At 35.3% G+C, this 25,701-nt stretch overlaps 1 protein-coding gene across 14 annotated transcripts in view; it reads left to right on the plus strand.

The window, feature by feature from the left end:
- CLASP2 (cytoplasmic linker associated protein 2) overlaps nucleotides 1–25,701 on the plus strand; it is a 155,602-nt gene that overhangs the window by 103,792 nt on the left and 26,109 nt on the right. For 7 of the 14 annotated variants that reach the window (XM_057704441.1, XM_057704442.1, XM_057704446.1 and 4 more), the window contains 8 exons: nucleotides 55–162; nucleotides 3,685–3,747; nucleotides 4,657–4,763; nucleotides 7,813–8,057; nucleotides 9,475–9,538; nucleotides 19,955–20,118; nucleotides 20,943–21,021; nucleotides 21,154–21,204. In XM_057704441.1, coding sequence (XP_057560424.1) covers nucleotides 55–162; nucleotides 3,685–3,747; nucleotides 4,657–4,763; nucleotides 7,813–8,057; nucleotides 9,475–9,538; nucleotides 19,955–20,118; nucleotides 20,943–21,021; nucleotides 21,154–21,204 — 881 coding nt within the window. The remainder of the gene's footprint in view (nucleotides 1–54; nucleotides 163–3,684; nucleotides 3,748–4,656; nucleotides 4,764–7,812; nucleotides 8,058–9,474; nucleotides 9,539–19,954; nucleotides 20,119–20,942; nucleotides 21,022–21,153; nucleotides 21,205–25,701) is intronic. The other 7 variants (XM_057704454.1, XM_057704445.1, XM_057704448.1 and 4 more) reach the window with 3 other exon arrangements.

The following is a 25,701-nucleotide window of genomic DNA, read 5'->3' on the forward strand; positions in this document are numbered from 1 at the left end:
TGCAAACTCTATCTCCATTAACTCCCCTTCTGTGCTGCTCTTGCTTCATACCAGCCCGAAGCAGTCGTATTCCTCGACCAAGTGTGAGTCAAGGGTGCAGCCGGGAAGCCAGTCGGGAGAGCAGCAGGGATACGAGTCCTGTTCGCTCTTTTCAGCCCCTTGGTAAGTGTTTGGGCAGGTGTGAGGTGTATTGCTTTCCGATTGTGTTCTCACCATCTGATAACCTCAACATACCCTGGATTTAGTTGATGATTTCTTTGTCAACTGTATCTGCCTCTCTCTCTTTTCTGTCTTTTTAAGGACAGTCAGAAGGAAATTGTATGTTTGGGAAATTCCTTTGACATTTACTTGTCTTAAATGAGCAAGTTAGACATATTGATGAACAAATTGCCTTCATAATCAAGTAAATATCACACAGATTTAAACTATAGAATATTGAATTCAAGATTTTTCTGAACAAATATCCCTATAAAATTTAAAGATAATATTTAAATATTTACTCTTAAATGAAATATGGACTTAGTTTGATAAAAATAAAGACTTTTGTCCTTTTTAGTGGAAATATTAACATTTCACCTTAGATATTTAACTTAAGATTACTGGAAAGAATGCTACAAAATAGTATATGAACTACATATTAAAATGGGAGGGATTAATATTTTTATAGTGTTTTACAGTTTAACAGTATTTTCCATGCATTAGCTTATGTCATGTCATTGCTGTGAAACCTATCTGTCCTTGATTAGAGAGATTGTATTATAACCTTGATTATGATACTATGTTTAACTCAATTATAAAAATATTAAATGATTTTTTAAAAACTTTTAGTATTTTAAAGTAATTGGAGAGGCAGAATTTTTTATGTTGAAAATCCTTAGAATTTCTGTGTGGTCCTCAGCATTTTAACTAGTACTTTGTTTATACGCACTAACCTATAGCCATTTCAGATTTTTTCTTTCAATTCCGTAAATGTAGGTTACTGTAATACTTAAGAGAGCTGTGCTTCAGACTTTGTGACACTTAAGTACAACATAGTTTCACTCATTATCTGTTGGAATTATTATTTCCTTCAGTAGACATGTTAGTATAGAATTTCTAGAGATTAATTTCTAGTTCTTTGGGCGTTTAGGCTCAACTGTATCACTACTAGACTATCCTGTACTGACCCTTTGAGCTAGGAATACAGACAGCCGTTGTTTGTGTTCCACTCCCAGGTGCCAAAGAGTTTCCTTCTGTACTTTACCAGAGATAGATTTAGTTCTTGTACAATATACAGTAGGCTTAGTCTGTAGAATGTCTGTGTATTTGTGTGTATACATGCACACACACATATATATGTATAGATATGGTACATCCTCATGCATATATGTTTAACAATGAAATAAATCCTACATTTGTGTAAAGTAAGCCTGCCACCGTAAAGAGTCGAAGGAAGTGGGGGGGGGGTTAGTTTAAGAGCATATGTTCTAGGGTCAGATGGCCTGGTTGATACCCCTGCTCTGTTGCTGTTTGATACCTGGGTTTCCTTATATGTAAAACTAGGACAATGATAACATGTAGTTCTTAGCATTGATTTGAAGACACTGTAAAGTGGAGAATACATGAAAACCGTCCCTCAGACCTGTGCTTGCCCACAGTGAGCACGTGGTTATCGTGGTCATTGTCACTGCCACCCCTGCTGCCACTGCTCTTCCTCCTCTTCCCCCCAGAACAGTGCTTGCTTACCTACAGTTAGTTGTGTTACACGTTACTGGCAAGGATCTTAGGTTTTTTTAATGCTATAATACCTACATTTGTATAAAGTAGAATTAGTAAGAATGTGAGATAATCAAGAAGAAACAAAAATGTTTCTGTACTGTTTAAACCTGTACAGTAGTCAAGAGATTAGAGGAAATTTATAACCAACTTCTAATTACTTAAAAAATAAACATGTTAATATGCCTGTTTTTAAAGAGATGTTGTTTAGTCATTAATCTTCTAGATTTATTTCAAAGCCTCCATTTGGCAATTTAAATCATTTAAATTTTATTATTAAAGGAGGCTGTTTTCCCAATTGTGATGAAACATCCCATTTGGTTTAAAGGTGGTTAAACCTTTTAGTCACATAGTTTTAGAAGACTTGCGTTTTCTACCCCCTTTATTTGCATATGGATATTGCATAGTAAAGGTAGCAAATTAGCCCTGTTTATTACACAGGGATGAAGATAGCATTCCCAGAGATCAGGTTGTCCTTTTCATTCCCACTTTCTGCTATGTTTGCCTGCATTTTTCTGTCTGTCTTTATTTGGTGAATCCTTTTGTCACCTCTAATTTGAATATGGCCATTCAGCAGATGAATCCCATAGCTTGCCCTTTATTCAGTTGTAGCACAAGGGCAACAACAGGGCTCTAAAACAACAGAAATAAATCAGAGCTAAACAAAGATGAATTCTGGGACTTGCACTCTGAGTTTCCATCTGTTTCTGGAACCAAGATTCAAAAAAAGGCTTATGTTATTACAAGTACGTGAGTGTTATCTTCAGCCACAGATTTGGTTTTCAAAAGGTTTCAACTGGTTTCAAAAGGTTTTCAAAATTTTTCATATATTAAAGCATTTCCATATTGGTTCAACTCTTTCTTATCATTTTAGAAATTATTCTGCTGGGTAAAATTAAAACTATATATTAGTATGTTTTGCTAATGATACCAATTGCCTTTCAGGGTCTGATTAAACATTTTATGCAGCATTCTCTCTTTAATCTTATCTCTCAGTCTTTTTGATCATTTTCTTATTCATTAAGGTCCTGTGGCAAAGGCAAGGGTAATTCATATAATAAAAGTATTTTAACTGTTCTAATTAATATATCCGAAGCAGAGTAACTTTTAAAATAAGAGTAATGTTTCATTAAATAATAAAATGAATTTTTCCTGGCTTATTTGTTTGTGTGTATAAAAAAAAGACTGACTTTATGATGTTATGAAAATCAGGGTTTTAAGATCTAGAATATAAAGGTCATAAATATAGGGAGAAGTCACACATTTCTAGGTTTTTGATGAAATTATTAATACTCCCCTTTTTTGGTGTCCAAATGTGCTTTGATATTTAAATAGTCTACTGAATGCAGAACTCGTATACTGGGAACCATTATAGAAAGCATTTATGTTAACATAAATGAGGTATGTTATCTTTTGAACAATGTGAAGATGATATGTGTACTGTTTAACAACAAAGGCCTTGAAAGACTGCAGATACTCAGGTGTGGCTTGATCAAATTAATTAACTTTTCTCTGTGCTTTAGTTTAGCTATTTACAAAATTGAATAGTAGCAACTGCCTCACTGGGTTCAGGATTAGAGGATTTGGGATTATTATTGGTTACTATTTACCATAGTGGTTTTTTTTTTTTAACTACAGTGTTCATTTTTTTGTTTCATGCCTGTGCTTTTGACATTTCCTTCCATTTGAATACTTGCTTTTTTGTCTCCTGTGGACTTATGTCTGTCCCGTTAGGTGTGAGATCTGTTGTGTGTCAAGGATGATATTGCAGTGCAAATGTTCAGTTGCCCTAGTCTGGGGCAATATTCTGATCCTTAACAATTAATAGTAATACCATTGTGAACTAACTCTCCTTGCCTGACTGTAGTGCTGCCAGTCTTCCTTGTTTCTGTAGTAATAGATGAGGTTTGTATGGTCCTGTTATTCCAGCCTCCAGACACCATTCCAGATCTACTGGTGCCCTCTACGCCCCCGATGTGTATGGGGCCTCAGGTGAAGGATGAGTACATTTTCACTATCATCTGTGCATTCATCTAAGTTTTTTGTCCTTGTTGGTTTCCACTGAGTAATCATGTTTTTAAATTGATTTGTTTTTATTTACATTTAATTTGTTGGAGAATAAGTCATTTGTGGGCTTTTTGTTTTTTGGTTTCTTTTTTTTTAATTTTCCCCCAAGTAACTTCCCTTCAGCAATCTTATTTGAGCATTTTTCTCACTGGAGGTGGACATTTTTCTTTTGTATAACCTAAGTTGTGTCATTTTAAAATATAAAATTGTTTTACGTTCTCAGTTATGTACTTCATCTTTGTATATATGTTAAAAAAAAAAAAAACCAAAATGGTGGATGAAGTGTTTTAATTGTAAATGATGATATATTGTAGAAAGTAGTTGAGGGGAAAAACCTCGTCTTTACATACCTCAGAGTGTCGGGCAATAGTAGGTGCTTAACAAATATCAAATGATATGTCTTAGTTATAGAATGAATCAGCCTATCTTGAAGGAAAAGAGATAATAATTTGAGGGGTTTTCCCTAATCGTTACTGGTTTGAGGATTGATCTTTGTTCTGGGCTGCTCTGTGGCTCACCCAAATGGGTGAGATTTGCCTGACTGTAGACTTGCAAGCCCTTAGTTGGCCAGTCATACTTCCTTCTATCTTCTGGTGATAAGTGTATTGTAGCTACTGTTCTTTAAATTTACTTCCCACACATTGTCAGTGATTTTAATTGCCTTTCCCCTTTTATTTGACCAAAACTAAATGTACCCAGAGAATACAATATTGCTTTTAAAATGCTTTGCCCCATTGGTTTTTTTTTCTCCCCTTAGGAATCTTAAAGTTTCCAAACTGACTCTGTTACATTTATGGCTCTCTCAAAGCTGTTTTCCTTCTTCTGATGAATTAGGTCCGGGGTATGGGATCAGCCAGTCAAGCCGACTGTCATCCTCTGTCAGTGCCATGCGAGTCCTGAACACAGGTTCCGACGTGGAGGAGGCAGTAGCAGATGCCTTGGTATTCTTCTCCATTTCCTTATCATTATAGATGTTCCAGTTATGAAACTAATGTATGAGTGAACCAAACTAATGTATGAGTGTGGGAAGGGAGATGGGAACACTCTTGTGGATTAAATCTAGGAAGATCAAATGTGGGCAATGTAAAAAACAAAACAGTATAATTAATTCTTGATCTTTATTAATTGATCAGATTTTTAAGCCAGGGTCCATCGTAATTGATGGGATGTCAGGAATATAAATAGTGATATTGTTAATATGGTGATTTTTTTATGCACTGTAGTACACTGAGAATAAAGGCAGATAGATTAGTATATAAATATGTACACTATAAGCATATAATTTCAAGTCTAGCTTAACCTTGGGTATTTAGGGATTGTTTTAGTTTGGGGTACAATTTTGTTTAGTCTTTTACTTATTTGTATTTTCTGAGCTGAGAGAAAGTACAGCTTCAGAACAGATTACATTTAAGATATCTTTCTGGCTCTTTATACCTGACACATTAAACAGCGAGGCTTAAAAACATAATCTATAGATCTGTGATGGTTTGTCAAAAGTGTGCTGTACAGATATCACTGTAGTTTTTCTTACTTAAAATTATGAGAGAAATATTTGAAACAATGAGGCTTTTGCCTTTTTCCCAAGTCAGTTCAACATAATATTTTCTCTTTCAAATTATGATATTAATCCTATATTTGAGAAGCATTTACTCAGTTTCTTACACAGAACTTAGAAAGGCATCATCTTTGTTTTGAAATTAAAAATACATTATGCCTTTTAAAACTGCATATCACCTCTTAACCAGTGTTGATACAATATTTGCCATGTGTATTTGAAAAACAAGTTTTTAAAAATATTCATTAATCATAGCTATAATATATTAGATGTAATCACATGTGTAGTTCTGCTCAGTCTGTATGTGTTGAATTTTTCTCTTTACCTTAACCATCTGATTTTTTTTATAAATCAGTATAACTCAGTAGGAACTTTGTTCTCTTGAGCTTGGGATATATTGATCACATCTTGTTCTGATGATATTAAATTAGTCATATGTTTTAAATTTACTGTTCCTTATAAATGTATTTCTCAAATCATGTTTTCTAGTTTCTTTTAAGTGGATGATTTACTAGTTAAATTCTGCCCACATAAATTTTATGACTTGAATGGATTACTCTTGAACTGTTACTTATAATTAGATGTTGTATTTGATTTATATGAGGAATAGTTAGCCACCAGGGCTTAAAGCTGAATCCCAATAATTTGACTGTGTCTGTTTCCATTATTTGCATAACATAGATATTCTAGTTATAACTATCAATTTTTAGGAAAAGGCTATCCAACTATTAAGCCTAATTGGACCTAGGGAAAATCGTAGAAATAAAGTTAACTTTGGAAACGACAAAAGAATCTAAATAGGAAGAAGACTTGATTTTCTTTGAGAAACCTGGTTTTGGGAATATTTCCGTGGCTTAGATATTTTTCTTTGGACTAAAGGATATTGACAAGATTAAAGATGTAGTCTGCTAATAAGCAGTTCTTATGTATCTATATATTAAAAAATTTAATGTTTCAGATTATGGGCCTTGTTTATGCCTACTTCACTGTGCTATTCAGCAAAATGTTCTTCATTATTTTCAATTTTTCTCTTTAAAAATCTGCTCTCAGCTCTTAGGAGACATACGGACTAAGGTATAGACATTGCTATTTTCTGACATCTTATGACCATAACTTTTTTTTCTTTCCTTCATCAGTTTAACAGATGATAGTCTTCTATAAAAAATTCAGGTGGAAGTATTAAATCCTTAGACATACATTATTTTTTTGTACATATGATTATATGCTTATCAGTAGGGAGACAGTGCTTAAATAGAGTGTTCTATGGGGGTTCTCCTCCTTTAAGCCTGACTACTTTGTACAAATGTGATGTCATTAACACTGATGTCTGTAACAAAACTGATCTTGGAGCCCAATGAAGGAAATATCACATTTTTGCCATTCTAAATTAAATTGATGGCTCTAAGTCAAATCAATTTAGTGATGGAAACATCATTATAAAACTATTTTTAAATAAGTTCAAGTTATATTTCTTTTAGATTTTGAACTTGAAGAATTTAAGTCACCTGGAGCTGTGTAAAATTATTGTGCTTAAATGTTTCATAGAAATACCTTTGCTCACCAGCCTAAATTCAAATATCAGATTACATAAAGATTTATTTCTTATTCTTCCAAGGAAATCTCAAATAAACTATTTATTCTGTCTCATTTCACTTTTAATATTCAAGGTAAAATTAGCAGCTACATTTATTAAATAATAAGCTTCAGATGTAAAGAAATCAAAGGAATCTAAATATGCTTTCTCATATATATATTGAAATAGACAGTATAGACACATTGAGAAAAACATGGAGGACCCTCCAGGAGCTTGCCTCCTAAAAGTTTGAGTAAGCAAAACAGGCTGTCATCATTCTCTGTATTTTAATTCTCAAGGAAATGTCAGGCTTGGGTACAAGGGAAGAAAGAATGGTAAGAGAAGTTGACAGTGGAAGTGAAAGGAGAATAGAGGAAAGAGCAGGTTGAAAGACAGAAAAAATAGAACTTTACATGGGGAAACATGTTTTTCTGATCCATTGCCCATTTTCTGATCCATTCTCATCCTTTAAAGCAGTAGTAATTTCTTCTTAACAACTCAGAATTTTAGTACAGAGCCTGTTTGTTTATACTCTTGTAGATCTTGGTTTTCCACGAAAAGGAAAGAGAAAAGGAAGAACCCCATGTTTTTAGCATTCCCCACTTTACATATCTGATTTCCATACAGTAGTCTTATTCTGCTTCTACCACTCCCGTAGTTAAAAACTATTTCATCATCTACTAACTCCTAAAACATGTTTTTTGAAGAAAAACTAAATATCAACATTTTATTATTACAATAATTAGCAGCATGCTTTACACTGATTTTTAAACAAAAACCAGCCCTCTTGTGGTCAGTAGAAATTGTGAAGTACCATCATATTGTTTTAGCTACCACTAATGAGAGTCTTTATGTACCACAGAAAAAACCTGCTCGAAGAAGATATGAATCATACGGGATGCATTCAGATGATGATGCCAACAGCGATGCGTCTAGCGCATGCTCAGAGCGCTCCTATAGCTCTCGGAATGGCAGCATTCCCACATACATGAGGCAGACAGAAGACGTGGCAGAGGTTCTCAACAGATGTGCCAGCTCCAACTGGTCGGAAAGGAAAGAAGGCCTCCTGGGTCTGCAGAACTTATTAAAAAATCAGAGAACGCTAAGGTGAGTTATATTGTCTTTAAAATAATTGTCCTGTCTGGTTAGCACTTTTTGACCTGACTTGTTCATAACACTTTAACAGTACTGGAGGGGCTCATATGTGTCCTGAACCCAGAAGGTAGCATCAAGATATTTTCCCAAGCCTTAATCCTTATGACCAGGTACACTATTGTTACTTTTAAAAATTTTAATTAACTTGCTTTATTTAAAGAAACATTCTAAAAGGAAACTTTTTGTTCACAAATAGTTATTAAATGAAAAATGTTATTAATTTTTAAAATAAGAACAAATAATAAAATGTACATAATATTAAAGCTGACTCATCTATTAAAGTTCATTCCTGATAAGTTTTTCAGTGAGATGAAAGAATATTTATGCTCACTTGAAAATGAAGGTATATTCTTGGTGTTCATGTAATATTTGATTCTTGGTATAATATAGGATGGATTTGGGGTGAATTTCTCTAAGAACAGAAGTTTAGGGACTTCCCTGGTGGTCCAGTGGTTAAGAGTCCACACCTCCACTGCTGGGGACGCACGTTCGATCCCTGGTCAAGGAACTAAGATTCCATATGCCATGTGTGTGGCCAAAAAATAAATTAAAACAAGTAGATGGTTTTTTTTTAAAGTTTATATTGGTTTTTAGTTGGGTTTGATTTGGTTTCCTTTCCTAATGGCTTTTGCTTGCTTTTCCTCTCTAAATTCTTTATTGTTTTTATCTGTGTAATGTTTTAAATCTCTATAGTCTATACCTTTAAGAACCTGGTTTCAGAAAATTCATAAGTTTGAGTGTGGTGGAAAATAGAGGGCTACTTCCTGACTTGATACCTGAAATCAGGGTTTGATTTACTAGCTGTGTGTTTATTTTAGGAAGTATTAGAACTGTATAATTTAAGTGTTTATCTATGTACTTCCTAGTGTATTTTAGTGTTTGCATATCACAGTTCATGAGTCACTACATAAATCATCATAATGTTGTTCCCAACCCCATCAACATTAGGGTCAGTGTATCATTTTAAATGGCAAGGAAATAGTCATAGTTTAGAAAGATTTTTAGCTCTCAGGTGGCAAAATTTAAGAAAATGTCATAGCATTTAAAAGGATAAGAGTCACGTGCTGGGAATGTCATCTGTATAGTTTCCTCTGTTGTGCTACATTCATGAAGTATGGTTGTATTTCTTTTCATATAACTTTCAACTTTTAAAATCATGTGTGTTACTACAGAATTATTGTTGCATTTGATAAATTTGTGTTTAGCCTTGACTAGTAAATCCCACAAATTTCTCAATTTTGAGGGCTGTTTTTGTTTTGCTTTGTTTTGTTTTGTTTTGTTTTTAAGAAGCCCAGTTATATGTAAGGTCACTTTTAAATGACTTCTTCCTACAGCAAGATATTAATTAGCCACTTTATTATTTTGACAGTCGAGTTGAACTGAAAAGATTATGTGAAATTTTCACAAGAATGTTTGCTGACCCTCATGGCAAGGTATGTTTTAGCATTTAAGATTACTTCTGTAAGGTGTCATTATTATATTGCCCTCAAAAAGAAGTAGATAAAAAACCATAAGCCATTTTTGTTTTATTATTGCCCTAAAATGGCAGTCTTTTCAGAAACATAATTGAAATTGAGTATTTGATACCATATATAATTTAGAAATTGCTCTGTGGTAACTATTTAAGCTTCTCCAGAGAGAGACTGTCTAAGACTAAACTGAAGAATATAGTAACACGCACAACTCTTACACAGTTAGTCAGGTGAGTATTTATTTGTCTTACTAAAAACATTTTACCATTTGTAGAGGAAATAATTGGGGTAAGTTGAAAAAAAAGTTTCTTTTTATTCAGTTTTCTTCTCTGTTATCATAAATATATTCTTAAAAGAGCTATTTTGTAGAAAAGAGTTGCCATTAAAATAACAAAAAGCACAAAATATGGCTTCACCCATAGTTTGTTAATAATATGAGAAGTATTTCATATATTGAAATAGTTCATAAAAATCTTTAGAACTTTGTTCAGTTTTTAATGTTGATTAAAATATATTTAAGTACTTATGCATAGTCTGCATGTGTACTGTGAAATTTTGCTGTAAAATGTAAAATTTTGTTGTAAAATGTACTCATTTATTCTGTTTTCAGCAGTGTGTTTAACAGAGGTGAAACTTTATTCAGTATCTTCCTTTAGAACATCAGGTGTCTACATGAGAATTTCTAACCTAAGTGAGAGGGAGATGTGGAAGGGAGATCATAAGAAAAATATTAACGAATTTCACTTTATTGTTGTTTTTTTTTTACTGTCTTCACTTTATTGTTGCACATGTCATTTCCTCATTTTTTTTCTGTTTTCAATATTTTCATTATTTATGACACTACTTAAAGATACTAAAATCCTACTCTATACATAAACTGAAATCCAACTAAGGATTATAAATTGCTTCTACTTTAAAACAATAACTTCCAAAGATTATCCTTTTATCAGAAGGTATATTTAACAAAGAATGCAAGATCCCATTAAAGACAAAGTTTAAAGTACACTAAGATTATAACTTTAAAACTGAACATGTAGATAACTGTACCAGTGATATTGCTACCACTAATTACAGCTGTAGGAATTGCTTTAATGGAAGAATTTCTATAAATCCTGAACAAATCAGCTGTTGACAATTTTTTGTTAGCAGTAAGAGCCAAAGGATAAGACAATTATGATCTGGGTGGATCCGTTTTATTTAATGATAGTTTGACAGTAATCTATAGAACTTTTAAAAATAGAGTTTTAAAACATCTTCAATAAATAATATAATTCATCTCTACTAGAAGGTATGAGAGTAAGGCTAGATTATTTCTTGAAGTCCCAGTTTTTTATTTTTTGTTAGGACAATACAGTTTAGTTGGATCCTAGGATTTACACAGTAATAAAGAGAAACATTTTTTTTAGTCTCTTGAAGAAAAAAATTTTTTAAATAAAGTAAATGTTAATATTAAAAAAAAAATCTTAAAGATCAAATAGGAAAGCCAAGTTTGTTGGTGGTGAAAGCACAGATGTTTGGCCTCCCTTAGTAGAGGTGGAGAACTCGCCACAATCCTACGTAGAGTTGTCGGGAAGGGGGATTTGGGGGGTTTTTCTGTGGGATTTTATAACAACGTACAATTTTTATTGATCCATCTGGCTTTGTTTGGTTTGGTTTTTGTCTTTTTAGTTAGTTCAGTGAATACACATGTAAAGGGAAGATTTTTGTTAATTCGTTTTTGTTCAGCTATTGTTTGGTGATTGTCCATCAGAGCCTCTACCAATAATGTAGTTCATTAAGAATAAACTGGATGAGGCTTCCTAGGTGGCGCAGTGGTTAAGAATCCTCCTGCCAATGCAGGGGACATAGGTTTGATCCCTGCTCCAGGAAGATCCCACATGCCACGGAGCAACTAAGCCCGTGTGCCACAAGAAAAAAAAAAAAAAAAAGAATAAATTGGATGTATTACCATATTGCGCTGAGTTAAAAATATCAGGGTTTGATTTGAGTTTTTGCGTCATATCCTTATATTTTTAAAATAGTAGATATCCTCCCCCTTTTTAATTTTATAAAGTATTAACAGTCCAGTCATTAGGATCAAGCAGATGTTTTTGATGCTTTCTTTTCTTTCCAAGTAAAATTATGTTCTCTATCAAGAGTTGGCCTTTTTTTTTTTCCCTGTAAAGGGCCAGATAGTAAATATTTGCAGCTTTGTGGGCCATAATCATCTCGGTCACAACTACTCGACTCTGTCATCATAGCACAAAGGCACCTATAGACAGTATCTAACAAATGACCATGGCTGCATAAAACTTTACTTATAAACATTGAAATTTTAATTTCTAAAATTGTCATGTGTCACTAAATAGCCTTTTCTTTGGATTTTTTAAAAAGCCATTTTAAAATGTAAAACCATTCTTAGCTCGCAGACCATAGTTTCCCGACCCCTGTTTTATACAGTCAGCTCTGGTCATTGACACTAAAATAGAAACATGTCCAAGAATCTCTGCTCATACTCATGCCACCAGGTGAAAGTTAAGACTGTTGCAGTGTACTGGCCCCTGCTGGGTGAAATCAGCCTTCTTATTCCTGTATATTGTGCCATTCTCCATTTCTGATCTGTGATTTTTGCCTAAAAGCTCAGTGCTGCCCTGCTGCTTCCTCTTGTGTTTCTCTCTATCCTCCATAGAGACTGTGTCAGATAGTTTTTCCCCACAATTCCAGCCCTGTTCACCTCTCCACCCTTCTCATGCCCCAAGCATACGTCCTGGCCTCCTAGCTTATTGAGAAAATAGAAGCCATCCAACAGAAACTCTATTTCCTGCCTTCAAACCAGCAAAGTTAACTGCACATAAGCCCATTCTTTCTGCCTTTTCTTCTATGGAAATAGCAGGAGGTCTTACCTTGAAGCTGTTGGTAGCCACATAAACATGTACTCTTGTTTTTTGCTAATATGGTCTCATCTGTTTGGTCTTCTAGGAATTTTTCATAAATTTCAATTTACTATTTGACATCCTTTTTTATTTTTCAACTTTGTTGTGAGTTTATTCAGTGTATCTTTTCTGACAATTTAAGGAATATGATGTGGGAGAGGTGGGAGAGGGTGTTTTCTGTTGTGCCTGATCCAGTCTTCCTCACAACAGACACCACCATCTCTTTTCAGACACCTGTCTCTCTGCTTGTTTTACTAATGTTGGTGTTGCTTAGAGCATTGCCCTAGGCCCTCTTTTTCGCTCTGTACCTTATCTGAAGGTTAAGTCACCCACTTTATCCTAATGACTCTCAAATGGTACTTCCAGCCCGTATTTTTCTCCTGCACTTACTTAGTTACATGCCTTTTTGCTCATCTTAAACCTCAAAACTACTTTTCCTCCTGTGTTGCCTTATCTCATTATTTGAAACCACCGTTGCCTCATTGCTCAAGTGAAGAATTTGGGCGTCATTCTAGAAATTTACTCAGTCCTAATTGATTCAACCTTCTAAATATTTCCATTCTCACTGCTCATTCACAGCACATTCATCTTTGGCCTGCTGCACCTTCTCCCCACCTCCTGTCCCTAAATTCTCTGCCACACTGAATCCTTGAATAATCTTTCTAAAAGGTAAATCTTCTCTAGTAATTTAAAACCCTTCAGTGACTACTCATTACTCTCAAGAAAATATTCAAACAAAGCCAGTCATTTTTGCTTGTCGTTCTCTTCTGACTCTCAGCCCAGCCTGAAAACTACTTTCATTTCCCCAAATGTGCCACGCGCTTTTCCTCATAGCCTCAAAATAGGCCACCAAGCGTGGGGTAGCTCTGCACTCTGAATTGGAGTCACTTACCTGTAACCTCAGCCATCCTGAGCACTCACAGAGCAGGAACTGTCTGAAACCTTGCCCCCAGAATGGGCCACAATGTTTAGGAGACACCTCATACCATGAGATTGGGTGGGTGGGTTTTCCCATGTCCTTAAAGTTGACGTCAACATTTCAGTCTCTGTGTTAACAGTTTCTGAATAGTAGCTGGCTTCCATGTTAACTGAAAGTTGTCCTCACTTCTCCCCAACATGATTGAGACCACCTGCTGTCCCCAACAGGATACGTAGAGAACCAGGGTGTGAGCAGCAGCCCCATCTGCTTTCATCTAGTATCACCTCCAGCCCCCAGATTGTTTCTCTTTTATGTGTTAGAGTAAGCATCCGAGTCCAACTGAAGTAGCAGGTGAGCTCCAACATACAGTGCAGACATCCCAGAAAGGAAGGGCTGGAAAAGAACTCTTTCTGAGAATAGTTGAAATAGATGCTGGAGTTTTTCCCGGGACAGAAGTAATGTGGTCGGTAAATATAGTTTACAAGCTGAAATTATTTAATATCCATAACTTGGTAAATAAACTTTTTAAACTTTCAGATGCTACTCATCCAGTCACAGCATATGTATGACAGTAATTTAAACTATAAAGCTGCAAATGTATAATTTAAAGCCTCTTAATATTTTTCTAAAAGAGGCAGTATAACACAGTGATAACAAATGTGGGTAGTGGAGCTAGATTGCTTGGGTTCAGATTCTACCTCCATCACTTATTAGCAGTGTGTGCGTTGGTTTCTTAATCTGTAAAATTGAATTAAGATTGCAATGGTGATTAAATGAGTTAATGTATGTGAAGCCCTTGCAACACACCAAGCACTATATAAGTTTTTAAAAAAATAAATAAGCTTGAAAAAGTAAGGAATTCAGGGCAGCTTTTTATTTTGATTGCTCTAGACCCATTTTTTTTCTTCAAATGTAAGAAGTGTCAGATGCCAGAAGCTATCCTCTGTGATTCTGACATTTGACTCTGAAGGAGCAACTTGAGAAGAGCCACCTTCACTAAAGTGCATGCTTTGAATTGGCATTTTATGGTCTGTGTCCTACCTCTTGAAGTCTTGAACAGCTGGGGTAGGAATTGAATCTGTGGCTACTAAAATGCAACACATTGAGTGACCTACTTAGAAGGTCATATCTGGTCTCCTGAAGAGTGTTCTAGGCAGCTGAGCTGCCTGCAGTCTTAGGATCAGGAGACCAAAACATACATCTTACCTGGGGAAAACTGAAAGTTGTGGTATAGTTACCACTTTTTACCTCCAAACAATAGTAATTATTCCAGGCCTTCACAGAAATAATTTAACTTGTGAATGCATTGCTTCTGAAGAGGGAAAAAAAAAAGATAAAAGAAAAAATTCTAGATACTGTGCTTTGGAAGCAAATGTTGGCACTTTTCAGAAATTTTGACAGATGTCTGTTAGTCTTAGATTTTTTCACAAGTTGAGCCTCAAGAATCTGGAAAAGGGGGGAATTTTTTTTGTTTTTTGTTTTTAAATTTCCTTGGCAAGAAGGTGAGAGAGAAATACAGGAAAATCACATACTCTTATCCCATACTATTCATTTAACTCTTGTTTTAAAAACTATTTTGAGTTTATCATAAAACTTTGAAAAACATTTGTCACTTTTGTTTTCTAAGTGTTTTTCTTCCATACAGGAACTTGGCATTGATGGCGACTAATTTGTGTGTTTTTCTTTTTTTTCTTTTTTTCCTTTTGCATGCTGTCCCCTGTGTTGGAACTCTCAATAGAGAGTAAGTTGGTTCAGTATTTGTTGGAAACCTAACTTTACTGCATGACTGTGAAATTAACCCTTTTTCTCTGTTTTCTCTCCCAAAGAGTTCATGCAGTGTTGGACCCTTTGCAATCCACGAAATGCTATTTGCAGTTTTGCAAACTGTCATTCTCTTTGGAGATGTGCTTTTTAATCTACTAATTAATCTAATTTGATTATGTTCTTCTGTTCTATATTTGATGACTGGCACACCTAAGATATAACTTTTTAAGAAAAGGCTGCCTCAGTTGTAATAGCTCAAATATTATAATTCTTTTCCAGTAAACTACAGTTATCAGATATGTGGGATTATAAATTGATTCCATTAAAGGTTGGTTTCATTGAATTCTTAAAAAAATAATTCCCGTTTCACAATTAATTGTTTAAATTGAGTTCCAGCCTCCCCATAAGCACTTTCTAATATTTCTATTAATGGCATTCCATAAAAGCCAACAGGGCAGTTTAAGGAGCAGTGATTCTCAGCTTTCTCTTCTGAAATCAAATTTTTAGCCCTATGCTATATTAGTATATCCCCTTTCCTCTTTCTCCTTTAATCATAGATAAGGAAGTGGGAGAATATCAACATCTGACAGTGGGCTCTCTGTGATAGGGCAATCAAGTAAGAAATTTTATGCAAAATTTCCAGTATATTTTGGATGGATACATATATATTGTGTGCATATATTTATCATTGAGTAAGTACCATTGATAGGATATAAGTATTTTGAAAAATAATAGTGTAATTCTATACGTAGAGTACTATAAATAACATGTCTACATTTTTATTCAGCTATACTCACATTTTATCTAATCAAAAGAAATTTCTACTTAGGAGATTCAGAGAAGTCTACTTTAAGAAATAGCAGTTCAAATCTTGACAGGAACATAAACTTTGGATTATGGCAGGATGAGAAGAAAGGGCCTCCCAGGAATGACTAGCCTTAGTCCAGAGAAGCAGGAGATGTCAGAAAGATTATAGGAAAGAAAAAGAAATCTTGACTGTGATGAAAGGAAGGTCTTACATATCTTCCCTTGCATTGAGAAAAAGGGTTAGCTACCAATTACAGGGTAAGTTTTACTTAAGAGAAAATTCTTACTCTTTAAGGAACTTTTCCTACACTTTCATTGAACAACTGTTTAATTTGGTCCTCAGCCTCTGATAACTTTAGGCTTGGTTCTTATTGGAATACAAGACTAAAAAATATATACTCTTTGTTCTCAGATGTTATATATTCCAGATGGGAAGATGATATAAATACAGGAAAAGTTAAATAGCACCATAAAGCTAGCCCCACTACAGATTCCAAGTAGGGATATCAGTGGCTATTATCTAAAGAGGTCCAAGAAGCTTTTTGACTGGGACTTGAGTGGTAAGCTTTGTAGGAAGTCTCGCACTTTGTGTATATAGGGAGATTAGGGAGTGTGGTAGGAAATCAGGAGTGTGTGTGAGATGTGTTCAGGGACAAAGAGTGCATGTTGCCAAATAGTCCAGCATCAGTCTAGAGAATTAGAGCTTCGTCTAAGCATTTGAAACATTATTCTGTAGACAGTGAAGGGATGTTAAAGGATTTTATTTCTGTCAAAAGAGTGATGTCACAATCTGATGGTGAGAGAGAAGTATGAGTTGGGCTGCCATCTGGTTTGTAAATAAAGTTTTATTGGAACACAGTTGTGCTCACTTGTTTGCATACTGTCTATGGCTGTGCTACAAGGACAGAGTTGAGTAGTTGTGACAGACACCATATGACTGGCAAAGCCTAGAATATTTACTTTCTGGCCTGTTGCAGAAATCCAGACTTGAGGTCAGAAAGACCTGGTGCCTACAATGATGTTGTGATGAACAGATTTGAGGAAGGCCAAAAGTGGGAGCTACTCTAAAGGTCATTGTGGGGCTGAGTAGACTAGATCAGAAAGGCCCTGTCAAGGATGTCGTACTTTTGATGAAAAGAGAATCAGGATGAAGACTGGCTCTTAGATCTCTGCACATTCAGGATGCAAGAGGGAAATACCTGGTAACAAGAATGAAAGAAGGAAGGGAGATAATAAGAGGAACAACAGTATCAAGCTACAGAATGGCTAAGCATACTAAGCTAATGAAAAAGCTGTTCCATTTCACGATTGGAAGATAATTGATGGGCACAATAGGATGGAAATTGAAAGTGAAATTCTTGAGACAGTGTCTTCTGCATCTGTAAACAAAGAATTTAAGTTGAGAATAAAAGAGTAAAGATAGAGGAGACCATACTTTAGAGAACAAGAATATAGAAAGATTAGTTTTACAAAGGAATAAAATTGGCTTTTCCTTGAAGAAACAATTATTAGAAGGATAGCTGTAGTGGAAATCAAAGTGAGAGAAAAGTCAGTGGGGAATTTTATTATGAACAACAGTAAAGTAGATGAGGTAAGTTGTCTATTAATAGAGCAGATGGAATGCAACTAAAAACAAGTGACTTAGCCCTTGCTTAGCTATGGAAACCTTGGGCAAGTCACTTAATATTCTAATTCTCAGTTTTCTGAGAACCAGGTAAAATGGGAGAGTTGACTTGGGCATTCTAATGTCTGTGATTTTCAGAATGGATTTGGGGGGACTTCCCTGGTGGCACAGTGGTTACGAATACACCTGCCAATGCAGGGGACACAGGTTCGAGCCCTGGTCTGGGAAGATTCCATATGCAGCAGGGCAACTAAAGCCGTGCGCCACAGCTACTGAGCCTGCGCTCTAGAGGCTGTGAGCCACAACTGCTGAGCCCATGTGCTGCAAATACTGAAGCCCACATACCTAGAGCCTGTGCTCTTCAACAAGAGAAGCCATCGTGATGAGAAGTCCTCACACTGCAACAAAGAGTAGCCCCTGCTCACCGCAACTAGAGAAAGCCCGTGGGCAGCAACAAAGACCCAACATAGCCTTAAATTTAATTTAATTTAATTTAATTAAAAAAATTTTTTTAAAAAGAGTGAAAATGAACCAAAGAATTAGAGAGCGTTGTGCTGGTAAACCAGGTTTGAGGGTGGGGCAGGAAGCCCTGATTTGTAACGTTTGTTATAATTTCTGAAGTGTAAATATTCCCACATGGCTGATTTCAAGCCACCAACCAGCTCACAAAATTCCTGAATATTTAACATTTGACTTCCTAAGCAGGTACTGGCTGACGACTCCAGGACATCACTGGACAGATTTGCCAGGTACCAATAAGAGTGAGTACTAGATTAGATGCATGCATTTCTCAGAGGGTAGGTCTAGTGAAGTTCCCTAGCAGTGTTCAGGTGCTGAGGAGGGAACCAGAGTCAGTTTCAGTGAGGCTGTGGGCCAAGTGGTTGTGGGTGGGGGTAGGACAGGAGTTAATGAATCTGCCCGGTGAATAAGAACAGTGTTTTAGGCAGGTACTTACTGCCTGGGGATCAGAGGTAGCAGAAGATTTAAAGTAGTCGTAGTTTCTGCTTTTACAGGTAGCATCTTGAGCAAATAGCTAACGTGTACTTTTTCTCAGATACAAATGTTAAAAAGCTTAGTTCTAATCCTGATAGATAAAAAGTCTTCATTTTTAACATAAGAAAAAAAACTAGGAGTTCATGTATAAATATAAAAGGAAATTCAATAAATAAAATTTATATTGAGAACAAAACTCTTAGTTTTCAAATTAGTGTAGTTATTTTGGGCTTAACTTTTTTAAACCATAGTTTTTATAATCCATTGTGATTATAAATTATCTCATAATACAACATGGCTGACATTGTCTTAAGAGCTTTTCCCTCTTTACCTAGGAATAAATTTTCCTGTATAATATTGAATTTATTGAGGAGATATAACCTTACTGCATGTCACTTTTCCTAAGGTTTTTTGTTTGTTTGTTTGTTTGTTTTCCTTTAATTTTTTGGCTGTGCCACATAGCATGTGGGATCTTAGATCCCCAACCAGGGATCAAACCCACGCCCCCTGCAGTGGAAGCTCGAGGTCTTAACCACTGGACCGCCAGGGAAGTCCCCATAAGTATTTTTAATGAGAAAAATCACTTATGAATTTTAGCTTCCCTTCCCTTAAATTTTTCCTGAATCTTATATAAAAACTTTAAAACTAGTAGGTCAATATTGGAAACAAGTATAAAATCCATCAATAGAAATGGAGACTAATAGCATGCCATCTGGTTACTTTTTAGAAATCACTAACATGTAGATGTAAAAAAAAAATGTAGATTTGTATCTTACTTTTATTTATGTTAGGTACAGTTATAGTTACCCCAGGTCATTTAAAATTATTTTGGGGGCAGTTTTGGTAAATAATATATCTTATACCAAAAAATTTTGTGACCATTGACATTTTGAGAATGAAGAAGTCTCCAATTAACCCATTATGTCAAAATCATTTTATATATTAAGGTAGCTGTCAGCATAGTCATCCTCTGGTTAACTCACTGCCACTCTTCCTAAGAGCTGGGGGCTGATGAGACCATAGGTAGTTCCTTGCCCTAAATTTCAGATAAAATGAATTTTAGTTTAAGCTGTGGCATCATTGACAACCTTAGGTGTGCCAGCCATTATAACCAGTTTCTTTACCAAGTGATGCTGCATGGAATAGCTAATTGTTGAACTTCAGCAGAAGTTGGATAACAGTTCAGATGTACTCTTGTATCACAGAGTCCAATGAAAAGCAAGAGAGATTGTTTTTCCGCTTGGCTGCCAATCGCTGTGCCTCTGATTCCTGTATTCCTTTCTATTTCAGTTTTGAATTGATCATAGAGGTCAATATTTCCTCCTTTTTCTCCTCCCTCCCCTGTTTATCCACTGTAGGTGTTCAGCATGTTTTTGGAGACTCTAGTGGACTTCATACAAGTCCACAAAGACGATCTTCAAGATTGGTTGTTTGTACTGCTGACACAACTGCTAAAAAAAATGGGTGCTGATTTGCTTGGGTCTGTTCAAGCAAAAGTTCAGAAAGCCCTGGATGTTACGAGGTAAGATTTTCTTCATATATTTCAAGTTTACCCGGTAGTAATCGGTAACGTTTAGTTTCTGTGTTATAAGTTCAGGTTTCTGAGTCCTTTCAGACCATGTAGACTGCATGAGCTCCATTTGAAAATTGTTAATGATGCCCGTTTACGTGGTATATTTAATGCAGCATTGGTCCTTAGTTCAAACACTGCATTTAATCTGTAAAAAAATGTTATTAACATTGGTTGAGTAATTCAAGGTGGTATTCTATTTTAATTAAGATGTAACTGCAAAGTAGAGTTGAAGATTTTATTCAGTCTAATGTAAAAATAAAAATATTTTCTAAGTTTAAAAAGAATGTTTTATTATGCATTCTTTTTTCAGAAGATTTTGAACCAATGATATATTTCTACTTTCTTGTGTAGATTGTTGAAGTGACTTATTTCAAATATCCATTTACTAAGTTGAGGTGAGTCTAGAATTCAGATATTAGGTATGGAAACATCTCTGATAATGTTGAACTTTTCACTGAATACATTTTTCTGATTAAATCTGTAACTGAGGCAAGAGATCATTCTTTGCTATGGTGTTGCTTTTTAACCGCCTACAGGGGGTTAAATTTATACCTACACGGTATAAATTCAAATGTTCAGATTCTTCTGGGAGTAGCTTTTATTGTATACTTTACCACATAGACTATACCACATACAGATGCTACTTCATGCATGCTTTCTGAATGACATTATATTTTGTTTGGTATTAAACATAATCTTTTGTTACGTTTGCTATATGCTTACTTGCTGACTTAATTTTTATTTTGTTTTGCTTTGTTGTTTCCTTATTTCAGAGAATCTTTTCCAAATGATCTTCAGTTCAATATTCTAATGAGATTTACAGTTGATCAGACCCAAACACCAAGCTTAAAGGTAAAAATTTGAGGTCTTTTGAAGATGTTTTAAGGAATTGAAGTATTTTGTTCATAAAGTTATGTTAATATTTGTATTTCTGTCACATAAGAAGCTGTTCAATCAGTGGATTTTGTTTTTATAAACTTTCAGACAGTCAAGCCAGCACTTCGGGACCAGCTTCACTCTTTTTGGAGCGCCAAGGTTTTTTTGGTTTTGTTTTAATCTGCATTATTTCTTTTCTTAACTCTCTTTACAAACTCTGCAGTGTTTTCAGATAATGTTTGTATGCATCTATAGTTTCAACTACTAACCTTTATAAACCTTTAAAACATGCATGGATTTGATTTCAAATGTTATTCAGTACCAGATTATCTTTTGGAGAAGCTTACTGGGGATACATATTTAGAAGGCAACACAAGTATGGCCGTCTAACCCTAAGCTGTTATGCAAACTTGCTCTATAAAGTCTTATCTAATTTTATGTTTGTGATTTCCCAATCCTTTTTTTTTTTTTCTTTTTTCTTAAGTTTAGGAGTTTGAATAGGTATTCTGGGCAAAATGTCAGTTTTGCCTATGTATTTCAGTAAACAAAAGTTTTTAAGTTTAATCTCAGTGCTATTCTCCAGTTCTTAACTGAAACGGTAACTTTTTTTTTCTTTTTGCAATGTGATATTTCTGATGTGTGCATAAAATTTAGATTTAGGATTAACTTTCTCAATTGTTATTAGCACACATTTTCTAGTTAATTTATGTGAAAACTAGGTAGATTCTAATATTTGATTAAAAATAATTATTTAACATCAAGGAAAAAATAGTATAAAGATGTTTCTTGGTGACTTTTCTTAAATGAGATTAAAGTCAGGGAAATAACAAGCATATGTGCATTTACAAGCCTTGTATTTTCTGCTCTGTTCTGCACGAAGTATGTTTCTACAAACATTATTGCCTTGGATTGTTTTTCCTTTAAGTTTCTGAATATGATTTTGCCTTAAAATCACAGTTCTGTTTCTTACCAGGGTTGACTTTTACTCAACATAACATTATTTGCTCAGAGCTGCTTTGTGAAAGAGGTTCCATCTGTTTTAATTTTTAAGTTACCTGCAGTAGGAGACTATTTTACTTATTGTTATTGATAAATACTGTTTATATTTATTATTTGTCCAAGCCATTGTGCTAGGCATTCCTAGGAATATAAAACTTACAATTTTCCATCATCATTATTTATAATACATGATAAACTATAAACTGTGATAAGAGTTATGATTTAGGTACTGGTGGTAGGTATTCAAGTTCTGTTGAAAACATATATAGAAATGCTTCATGGGCCAGTAGAAATGGCAGTCTAAACCAATAGTTTAAGAAATAAGGGTGATAGGTGAGTTGAAGAAGAAAATAAAGTTGCTGAAGGCCTGAAGAGAAAGACAGTGGGAAACATAACTAAAATTAGCTTCCCTATTGGAAAATGTCATGCTGGAGACTGGAATCACAGACTGTTTCTCCAAAAGCCATATACATATGCATATATGAGGGTGAGTCAAAAATTATCTGCTCTCTGGCTGTAGAATTTATCTTAGTTAACTTTTAGAAAAGACAGATACTTCATTTTTCAACATAATCTCTTTGCTTTTCAATACACTTTGTCCATCTGTCAACAAGCTTTCGTATTTCCTCATTAAAAAATGTTTTAGGGGAGGGTGGGGGCGACTCGAGGGAGGGTGGGGGAGAGTCGAGGGAGGGAGGGAGTCGAGGGAGGGAGGGAATATGGGGATATGTGTATAAAAACAGATGATTGAACTTGGTGTAACCCCCCCCCAAAAAACAAAAATGTTTTAGGTGAGCTGCGAGCCACAAATGCACCACTGTCTTCACTTCTTCATCAGAAGTGAACCTTCGTCCTTGTAGGGCTGCTTTCAGGGGACCAAACAGGTGAAAGTCCGGTGGAACAAGGTCAGGACTATAGGGAGGATGCTTTAACACCTCAAAACAAAGTTTTTGCAGAGTGTTGACAGTGTGGGCAGAAGTGTGCGGACATGCACACCCTCAGACCACAAAAAATGAGTCACTGCACACTGCTCTTTCATGCATATCACAAGTGGGGCATGCATTTTTCCTTGCACCACAGTTACAAATGAACTGATGTAACACGTTCACACCTGCATGGCAGTGACTGGGGAGACAATAGCCTTGAATGGAAAGTTCTGATAAGACAGTGCGGCCAACAGAAGTTTTAATATAACTGCAGTGTGGATAATTTTTGACTCACTTTCATACATGTACATATATAATACGTATACATAGACTGTTTCTCCAAAAGCATAAGGATGTATGTGGCTTCTGTATATATGGCTTTTAGAGAAACAGTCTGTGTATAATATATATGTGTTATATATAAACCATAATATATAATATGAATATAGTATGTATATGGCTTTTATGTATTATATATACACACGCATTACATGCACACACATGTAAAGCTGTAGGGGAAAATCACTCTTCAACTCATAAATTGATGTTTTAGGATAACAAGGAGAAGTTCTGTTAGAGCTATACCTTATGCCAAAAATAAAAGTAACTTTCAGATGGGTGACAGGATTAAGAATTAAACACTTAACAGGTTATAGAAAAACACAAATAACTTGTGTATGAGATCCATAAAAATTCTTTATTGAAGAAGGGCTGGATCTTTCAGATAAAATTTTACATCTCTCACAGAGTGTCATGTGGCTGCATGTCAGAAAGGAAGTGATAAAATGGGGGAAAATGGCATACAGAGTGATTTTATTTGAGTGGTTTTTTTTTTAAATAAATAGAATTTTGTTGACTTTTTTTTTTCTGAGTTTCACAAACAGGTTTAGAATTATACATACCTTAGTAACCGTATTGTTTTTCCTCTCTGAAGAAGAATGCATGTTTACGTTATTCAAAGTACAGACCATGTATATAACCTTGTGAAACATCCTATCAAAATGTAAATTTTCAAGTGATTATATGTGTATCATGGTTATTTTGCATTTGGTATAGTAAATGCACCTATTCTGTGAAACCCTTTTAAAACTTTACATGCCGGGCTTCCTAGGTGGCGCAGTGCTTAAGAATCCGCCTGCCAATGCAGGGGACACAGGTTCGATCCCTGCTCCAGGAAGATCCCACATGCCGTGGAGCAACTAAGCCCTTGTGCCACAACTGTTGAGCCTGCGCTCTAGAACCTGTGAGCCACAACTACTGAGCCCATGTGCTGCAACTACTGAAGCCCACGCTCCTAGAGCCCACACTCTGCAACAAGAGAAACCATGGCAGTGAGGAGCCCACACACCACAACAAAGAATAGCCCCCACTCACCGCAACTAAAGAAAGCCCACGCATAGCAAAAAAGACCCAACACAGCCAATAAAATAAATAAATAAATAAATATAATAATTTTTAAAAATAGCCATTAAAAAAAAAAAGAAAAAAAAAACTTTACATGCCTCTGTAAATTGCCAAGACATGGCACTGAGTCTCACATAGTGCGAATAAATATATTCAAAAAACAAGATACATGGATGCTCATTCTTTGATTTATTATAGTCACCTTTTAGCTAGTCACACTGATAGAGGGTGATGAGGCTTCGAGACGCCAGAATGTCATGTACTGCCATAGTTTAGTCGGGCGTGCCTCTGCAAACTGAGCCGTAAGTCTCCTTCCTGTCCCCTGTACAATTTACTCATGATGGCTGGTAGATTAACCATTGTTTTTTCAATACATTTCTTAAAGATCAATAATAAGGAAAGGAGTATAGAATACCTGATTACCTTAATCTTTGACAGTGTTTAATCATATATTTAAACCCTCTCAGAATTTTCTAAGTCAGCAAATCAGCATTTAATATGTATTTGGAATCCGCTGTATCCAAGGACTGTGCACTATGCCAGGTGTCATCGCTAAAGTCCACTGGTAAAGTTTTAGAGAACCATTATTTAGAAGTCCTAGAATGTTAGATGTGACTTTAAAAAGTGGTTCTCAAATTTTTTTTTCTACCCCAGCATACCTGAGAAAAGGGAGATTATTTAACAATAGTTTACTCTAAGGATAAAGAAGGCTGCATCTAAAGAGAGGCATGTGTGCTTTGCCCTACCTCCTGCTGATTTTGAAGCCTGCATCCTACCACACACCTACCCACCTTGCCACCCACACATCAGGAATTCCTGGAAGGATAATAAGACTTTAAATGCATATACGATAGTTCTTTTATACAAATAAGTATTGTCTCTTCTCCAGTGGTACTTGTGTAAAACTTTTTTGTCACATTTATTTTGAGACATAGTTCTAGCAGTTGATGGACCTATTAAGGAACCTGATCTCGTGTGACTCTTACTGTATGTTTGCCAAAAACCTGTATTGCTCACCTTGATTACTCACTTGATTTATAAAACCTTATTTCCAAAATTCTTTGGTTCATTTCCACAAGAGGCAAATTGTACTTCAACTTATAAAGACTGGTTCCCAGGGAAATCTAGACAAGAATCAGCTGTAAGCTCTGAAGGCAGACTCAAGAAGTGTCTAATCTTATCAATAGAGTCTTAGCAGTTGTCAAACACGGGGAATGAAACTTATAAGTTCTGTTGTATGTGAAAAAAAATCCACATTATCATATACTTGTACCTCTGGTAGGTAGGTGGTTGTATAACTTCTCTTTTGCTGTTGATGCTTTTTCAT

This window comes from Hippopotamus amphibius, chromosome 13, assembly GCF_030028045.1.
Source record: "Hippopotamus amphibius kiboko isolate mHipAmp2 chromosome 13, mHipAmp2.hap2, whole genome shotgun sequence".
In the NCBI taxonomy this organism is placed as follows: Eukaryota; Metazoa; Chordata; class Mammalia; order Artiodactyla; family Hippopotamidae; genus Hippopotamus; species Hippopotamus amphibius.